We start from the raw sequence: 7,749 nt of genomic DNA, 5'->3' as shown, positions 1-7,749 counted from the left end.
TTAAGTGGTCGGCTTCACTCTGTCTGACGCAGGAGCCTGGGGCTGTGTGGTGTCATTGGCCACCACCTTGGCTTCTCCGTATGTGTCTATGCATTTCCTCACAGCTTTCAGGATAAGCTGTAACCGTCTGTCCAAAGCCAGGAGGTGGGGTTCGGTGAGCACTGGGGCCAAGCGGTCCTGCAGGAGGGATTCCCTCATCACATCGCTGAGTCGATACTCAGGCTCAGCCAAGAGCTGCAGCCGTAATAAAGTTGTCCTCTTTATTCTGGAAAAAAAAATCAGACACCTTAATGCAAACCTCTTGTGGCACCCTGGCAAGAACCAGCTGCCCGAGCCCTCTGGTAGCAGGGGAAGGAGGGAGGGCAGAGCTGGACAAAGGTACTTGACAAAGACCTTTGGAACAAAAGCTTTCCCTCAGTGAAGGAAATGGAAGTTGCTGCTGCTTCCTTTGCTTTCCCAGACTGCAAATTTCTGTCAGCAGAGAGAGAAACGTGATCGGAGCTCTCAGTAATGGGTGTTTTTTCCTCTGAGTCAGAGATGACCCTGTTCCCCTTATTCCTGCAGGGTGGTGCTGTGTTCCCAGAGATTACATTTATGGGGTGGGGGCAGAGGAGGGGGTAAATGAGAAAAAAGCCTTGTCAAAACTGGGCAAAAAGAGGAAATACTTCCTGCAACTGCCTTAACTGTGACTTCGCTGTACGAGATACGGAGGTTTAGATACTGTTTCCCTTTGACAGAAAGTGGGATGAGAAACTATAATCTTAGAACCCCTCTGGGGACGAAACTAAATATTCTGAAATCATTTGTTTAATCCTCAGCAAAAGTGTTTTGACTTCAGCACCTCTAACACTGAAATTAATCAGTGGTTGTAATTATTGCCCTTTAAATTTTGGAAACGGAGTAGTCTGTGTTCGTGGAGCTGTTCCTATCTAGCCGAGCCAGAATTTTCAGATGCAAAAAGGTGTAGTCAGAAATGTTTTAACTAGCTCCAGAGTTGGCTGCTGTCTGTTTTTCACCCAGGGCATGGACGGGAGTGGGGAGCAGCGATGAGGCTGTCTGTTTTTCACCCAGGGAGCAGCGATGGGGCTCTCTGCAGCTCTGACGAGACCCACGCTGTTCCGGTAGCAAGTGGAAGGCTTGTCGCTGCTGCTGAGCCTGGCCGAGCGGTCGCCGAGTTGCACTGGGTGCTCCGGAGCAGCCGAGCGAGGTGCCGGGCTTTGGTCAGTGATACTGGTGGCATTGCTCAAGGGAGGGAGAAAGGTGCTGTGACCTGCCGCCCCCCGCGTGGCGCTGGCACGGGGCAGGCGGCTCAAACAGTGGCTGCTGTCCTGGCTGCCCACTGCCAAGCTCGCAATAATATTCCTGCAAAAATAATCACTTGGCCGAGTGCTAAGCCTGGCCACGAGGCTTTAAATCACCACTGGAACATGGCTGTGAGGTTCTGCTGCTGCTGCCAGAGGAAGCTGAGTCCAGAGCAGATGTGAACCGCCGCAGAGGAGCGTGTGTGCGCTCTCCTCCTAGGCGAGCGGTGGCTCTGCGGAGCCGCTGTGGGTAAACACCAGCTGTGTTTGCTCTGGTCCGAGCAGCGATGGGGCCTGGAGGTGGAGAGCAGGGTAGTCTGACCCCGTGGGGAACGGCTCGTTTCACGCTCTAACAGTTATGTAAGAAAGAGGCAGAACACGGCAAGGAGCCTGAGATGGAAATCCTGCCACTGGTCCCGCTTCTGCCCCGCGGGGCAGTTGCGACCTGCTGTTGTACTGAAGCGTTGAAGATTTCGAAGGACTTCACCAGCTGAGAAGTTACGTGTGCCGGGTTAGTGGGGTCTGTTTCCAGCCCTATCTGTGCCTTGTGGAGGGTTCTGACCCTTTGCATTTGTGCCAAGTGCTGTACTCAGAGCAGCGCTGGGAGAGGAGACCCCACAAACCTGTGGGACAAAGGCTGGTGTCAGAGCTGTCAAAGGTCGCTGAAATACCAGGCTGAAATCTGCTGGAAGCCAAACTCAGAGAATAGCCCAGCTGTGAAGGAGAAAGACGTGTTTCACAGGGCAGCAGGCAGGCTGCTGTTCAGCACCCCTGGGGTTTGTGTGGTCCCTCTGGTCTGGGGCGGCCGGAGGGCTTTGCTCCTGCCCTGGTGTGCACGGCTCAGCCTGGTGTGGGAACAAGGAGGTGACTCAGGCTGAGTCCAGCGAGTTGGCCAGGGCAGGCTGAGGTCTGCAGCCTCTGTGCTTGCTCAAATAAACCTTTTTGCTTCCTTTTGAAGCGGTTTTGGATGCTCCTCCACTCCAAACCAACTGGCTGTTGTGGGAAAGGAGGTTTTGGGTGGCTCCCGCGGGCAGCGTAAGTTGCTTTTCACCGTATTCAGCTCTAGTTTGCTTATTACAAGGTGGGACTTGCAGGTCTTCTTACCACTGCCTTTCCCAAGGAGAACTAAATTAAGAAGAGCTTCTGGGAGGTAGATCTGGCAGAACAGGAAGGTCTGACCTGTGGATAGTACTGTGTACAGTCCAAATTAAGAGGCAGAGTTAATTCCAGCTGCACAAAATAGGAGTTCAAGGGCAGGGTTCCCTGCGAGCCTGCAATTACCGACAAAAAGACCCACTGGGTGCAAATAACAGTTCTTAAAACTAGATCCAGTAACACAAGTGTACGGGGAGAGGGTGCATGTAACACCCTGAGGCTGAGATGCAGCAGGTAGAGTGAGGAAATACGTTGGTCATCTCCTAAAGAGAAACCACAGGGAAGAACAGCTTTTTCTGTCTCTTAAATTTAACTTTCAGCCAATGATTTCTGTGAATTAATAAAGGATGAAGATAGGATTCACATAGTAAATTGAGGAGCTCCTCCTTAACGCCACGAGAAGAAACCTGATGAATTGTATCGAAGTTCTACCAGGCTTTTGGATGGAGCTTTCTGATCTTCGTGTGAGCGGGCTGGGGCTGTTATCACCTCACGTCGATGGGCTGGGAAATGCTAGTGGGCACTTCTGGGAGGGTTTGATCCAATGGGCAGCATCCACTGGTCTTCTACACTTGCAAGGGTTTTTTGCTTCAGTGGGGAAGTATCCAGGAAGGACAGTTGTACAACACCGTAGCTAACTGGTGTAGAAGCTTGATCCCTGTTTCAGGTACAACCTGTGATCCCCATGCCCCACTCCGGGCTGTCCCCTTGGCTGGGATTAGCAGGGGCTCTTCCCTGCGCTGCTGGATGGAGCCAGCCCTGGGCGGCTTCCAGCAGCAAGCGCTGCCGGCCCGTTGTGGTGGGACCACTGGTGTGGCTGGAAGGAAGGTGAAGCGGGACTTACATGCAGCACTGGGAGAGCGGGGCCAGGATAGAGGTTTCGTCGTGGGAATGCCGCCCGAATCTGTGACGTAAGCAGAGAGGGCAGAGCGTCAGTGCCTGCCCACCGGTGCCCCCCTCCCTGTGTCCTCCCACTGCCTCACCCTCTGGCGTTGTCCAGGTGCAAGAGGAAGCCATCGTCCCCAAACTTGGTGAACATTTCGTAGTGGTGACGGTCCATGTTCCCTGGAAGGGGCAGACAGAGGAACAGAGTTTCCCTTGTGTGTGACCACGTAATTTTCTAAACTATCCCCCATTTTCTTTCAGATCTGCACAAAATACTTGTTGCTGTGCTGGAAGTGTCTAAGATGCTCAGAGCTGCTGCTTTCATCTTGCTGGACCCCATGGGGAGGGGTCTGGGCAGGTCTGGGGCTCCCCCTTGCCTGCCCATCAGGAGGGGTTGTGCTGGCTAGCTGTGGGGGGACAGCAGCCCCCCAGAACTGTCTCTGGAGCAGAAGGGATGGCTTTAGGAAACAGCATGGCACAGGAGGGCAGACCCCACCTGGAAGGCAGGAATGTTATTTCCCTCTTCGTCCTACCTATTAGGAAGTCAAATATGGCCATGTCGATGATGTTAAGCAGACGGTTGCCATTGCTGTAGGGGTAGATCTCCCTCACTGTGTTGCAGTAGAGAGGATTCACTTCCCACCTGCAGGAGATGGATGAGAAAGGGGAGGCGCACTCAGTGGTTGCTGCTGCCGTGCCCCAACAGCACCCCAAAGCTGATCTTCCATGCAGAGATGGAGAGCAGGAGGACTTAAATCTCCCACCTAATGCATGCAGGAGACTGGAAGTCAAACCCAGTCAGTTCCCAGTTATTAGAGTAATTACAGGCAATCTCTGAACCCTGCTCACTCTCCCTCCCGCACGCTCCCTGCAGTGCAGATATGGAAAGCAGCATCATTTACCCACTTACTCCTCTTTTCCATCAAACGAGTAGGACCGGATCCACGGGTTTGGGATGGAGAGTCGCGGTGCCAGGTTGAGGGATGGCAGGAAGGCAGAGAGGGACCCTTCCAGGAGGTGAGGGTTCCCACACACCGCGTACTCTGTCTTGCACAGATACGGGCACTTGGCAAAAAAGCACACGTTGCTGGCTGGGAGGAGAAGAGAGAGGACAACGGGGAAAGGAGCTACGATCTGCAGGAGGCTGCAAGGTGGCCTGAACCGACCTCTGCCCCATCGTGTGACAGTGACTCCATATATGGTGGCACCCTGTGTGACCACATGGGTGTGAAACTGCCAAACGGTGGCTTGTGGTGGATGTGCAGACCTGGTCACATGCTAGGGGAAAGGTTGGGGAAACTGAGTGGGCACGTAGATCTGGCAGATGATTCCAGCTGGAGGCTGAGGGACACCTCCGCTGTAACTGCATCTTTGTGCATGTTTCATCCAATAATTTATTTTTTTCTCAACAGCCCAAGTCCTGTTGGGCTGTTTTGCTGCGGACCCTGCTCTTCCACCCACACCGACAACACGTCAATCCCAGCTCGCAGCAGTCAAGTGCTTGCCCACCTGGTGAGACGAAGAAGACGCTCTGCAGGATCTCGTTCTTGGTGACCTCCAAGATCTCCTTGGTGACATTGATCAACCTCCCAACTGTGGGTGGGACCCTCCGGAAATCCAGGATCCTGCACAAAAGCGACAGTGGCTCAGAGCCTGCGGTGCAGAGAGACATGACTGCAGGACAGCAATGTGGGACGGCAGAGACTGCCCTTGTCCCTTCCATCGGTAAACCAGGGGCATTCTGATGACTGCACCGACATGGATTGTTTCTCTCCCAGCTTCTTTCTAGCAAATAACCAGGATCATTTCACCCTCTGGGCCAGAACGTGGCTGAGTTTGGATTTTGCTATTTTAATAGCTTCTGCCTGGAACAATCTGGATGTTCTCCAGGATTCATGTCTTTTTCCTTAACTGGTTTCTCCCATCTCCCCACATGCAAGCTGGGACCTTCAGGAACCAGAACATCCCTTGGGCCCTTCTCTGTTGTTGGGTTTGACACGGAGCAAAGAGGTGTCGAACCTGGTACAACACGGCTGAGACAGCAGAGGCATCGCCCTGCTCAGAGATACTCATGCCCGGCTGATTCATCTCCAATATTCTTAAACAAATCAGGGCCTGGGGCAGAAAGGAATCCACATCAGCCAGTGGAGAGCTGCTGCCTGCTGAGTCAGTAACGTGGGGGGAAACGGCTAACACTGTGCTCTGCCCCTTGGGTAATGCCCTCTGCTTCTGCGAATCGGGCACAGACCAGGATTCAGCCTGTTACTTCTTTAGCAATGTTTAAAGAAAAAACAAACAACAGTATTTGCTTTTATCTAGCGTCGTTCAGCTCTAAAACCCACAAAGCACTTCAGAAAAGCACTCCAGCCTCATTCTTCTGGCGGAGGAGCTGGGGTGCAGCGAGGCGAGCTGGGGTAGCCAAGTCCAGCAGAGTCACTGCGGTGATGGAGGGGCAGAACTGGGAAGGGAATCCAGCTCTTTTCATTCCCTCACTCAGAGTTTGAGCTACAGGACTTAAGAGTCTTGTCCTGGTTATCGTGTAAGTTTGGTGTGGGAACTAGAGACCCGTGTCCACCATCCTCACCAGACATCACCTTCCCCTGATGCTCAATGCCCATCCCATCAAGGGGAAGGTGGCTGCTGCCCTCCCCTTCTAATAATAATAAGGGTATTTTTGATTTTGTTGAGTACAAAGCCTGCTGGGAAGAGGTGCCAGGTTAATTGCTCATTAGCTGAGGGCTTGAAACTGCATCGCTGCAGTTTATCTCAATCCAAAACGTGCCTTGATTGCTGATTGAGCGCCTGGCTCCCTCACCGGGAGGGGACCCGGGCTGTGCCCAGAGCTCATCTTTGCACTTTGCACTTTGATGCATGGTGGGGACCACGTGCCGGTGGCAGTGTAACAGCCTGATAAATACCTGACCCGTTTGCAACCTAGGCTTCATCTGCCAGCCCGTTCTCGTGCAACACCAAGGCAAAGGTGACTCCTGGGCTTCAGAGAGAGCCAGAGCCATCCCCAAATAACGCATCAGCTCCTAAAAGGGTGCTGCCTAGCAGTCACTCTTCTAAGGCTGAGCAGCTCTGCAGGGCTCGGCACAGCTTTTCTCGTGCCAAAGCTCTCTGTGGGCAGAGGACCAGGTGCTGTGGCAGGTCCCAACCTGTCCAGGTGGAAGGCCGCGATCTCCGCGTTGTGCCGCTGGAAGTCGACGAAGTAGAAAAAGTCCTCAGGAGTCTCTTCCTCGCGTTTCTGCCTGGGAGAGAGCAAGGGGGTTACCCCGACTGGGCAGGCACCAGCCCGGGCAGCTGGCGGGTGGTGGCACACAGACAGTGTACCCAGGGCCAGCCCCTGTGCTTGGGGACAGCTGTCCTGTGGCCATGCTGGTGCCAGGGCACTCGGGCTGAGCTGCTGAGCCGTGGCCATCGCCCACTGTGCTGGGGAGCAGCATTTGTGCCCTGTCTCAGTGCTGGATGGGTGAGGGGGGCTGTGGGGTGACTGTGGGCTTTAAAACCTTTTATGCCAGAGTTTAGACCCTCTCAGGACTGTGGGTACAACATCGGGGGATGCTGGAGCCCATGCTGCACTTCTTGCATCGCCGTGGGAGACAGAGAAGAGCTCAGGTTTGATGCTCTCGTATCCCTGAGATGGGAGCACCAGCTCATTTAATTTAATTTTCGGGCTGACACACAGTGCCCCGATAACGTGTAGTGCATGAATTTGCATGCTCAGCCTCCCGAGCAGCTGGATATGACAGGAAAGCCCATGGGCTCTGCTGACAGGGCTCAGCTGGGTGCGTGGATGCTTTCCTTCCCCAGCCAGACCTGCTGGACACGAGGCAGAGGTGGGTGGAAACCCATGGGAGAGGAGCTGGCTGCTTTCTGGATGAGCAAACCATGGCAGCCAGGGTGCTGCCAGCTGCCCTGCCTGTGCGCGGCACGGAGTGACTGGGGATGAATGTGAAGAGTCCCGAGGGGCTACAAATAAGTGCAGAAGCAATTTAAAACTCTTGTTGTGCTGATTGGGACTGATGGCTCTTTCTTGGAAACACTTCGGGGAATCCAAGGAGAAATAAGGCAGAACACAAAGGCAGCTGGGGAAGAGGAAGAAACGGGCAGTTGCTAACAGCAAAGTTCTCAGGAGAACAAGTTCCAGAAGCCCTCCACCATCTGGCATCCATGGACCGAACAATGTCCAGCGTCAGGAAGCAGCGTGGGAACACTGGTGTTTATTCGTGGGTGTCTCTGGGGTGGTGCGAGCAGCCACAGTAATGAAACCTTTCCAGGAGCTGAGAGCAGGAGGGGATCGAGGCGGCTCCGCTGTGCCTGTCCCTGCCAAGGATGCTCACACCCCTAGCTAAGGTCTCCTCGGTTCGTGGCTGGGGGGGGTCCGGGGGGGCCCTGCCCGACTGCC

General features: G+C 54.1%; 1 protein-coding gene across 1 annotated transcript in view; it reads right to left on the bottom strand.

Moving 5' to 3' along the window:
* The window catches only part of FAM20A (family with sequence similarity 20, member A), a gene marked incomplete at its 5' end in the record, with an annotated part of 9,025 nt that continues 1,276 nt past the window's right edge, over nt 1-7,749 (bottom strand). The window contains 7 exons of the mRNA XM_010143730.1: nt 1-265; nt 3,301-3,360; nt 3,440-3,521; nt 3,875-3,984; nt 4,252-4,432; nt 4,851-4,966; nt 6,500-6,592. Of these exons, the coding sequence (XP_010142032.1) occupies nt 1-265; nt 3,301-3,360; nt 3,440-3,521; nt 3,875-3,984; nt 4,252-4,432; nt 4,851-4,966; nt 6,500-6,592 (907 nt within the window). The remainder of the gene's footprint in view (nt 266-3,300; nt 3,361-3,439; nt 3,522-3,874; nt 3,985-4,251; nt 4,433-4,850; nt 4,967-6,499; nt 6,593-7,749) is intronic.

The sequence above is a fragment of the Buceros rhinoceros genome, unplaced genomic scaffold (genome assembly GCF_000710305.1).
Source record: "Buceros rhinoceros silvestris isolate BGI_N320 unplaced genomic scaffold, ASM71030v1 scaffold35950, whole genome shotgun sequence".
Lineage (NCBI taxonomy): Eukaryota > Metazoa > Chordata > Aves > Bucerotiformes > Bucerotidae > Buceros > Buceros rhinoceros.
This window is presented reverse-complemented; position numbering and strand designations above follow the sequence as displayed.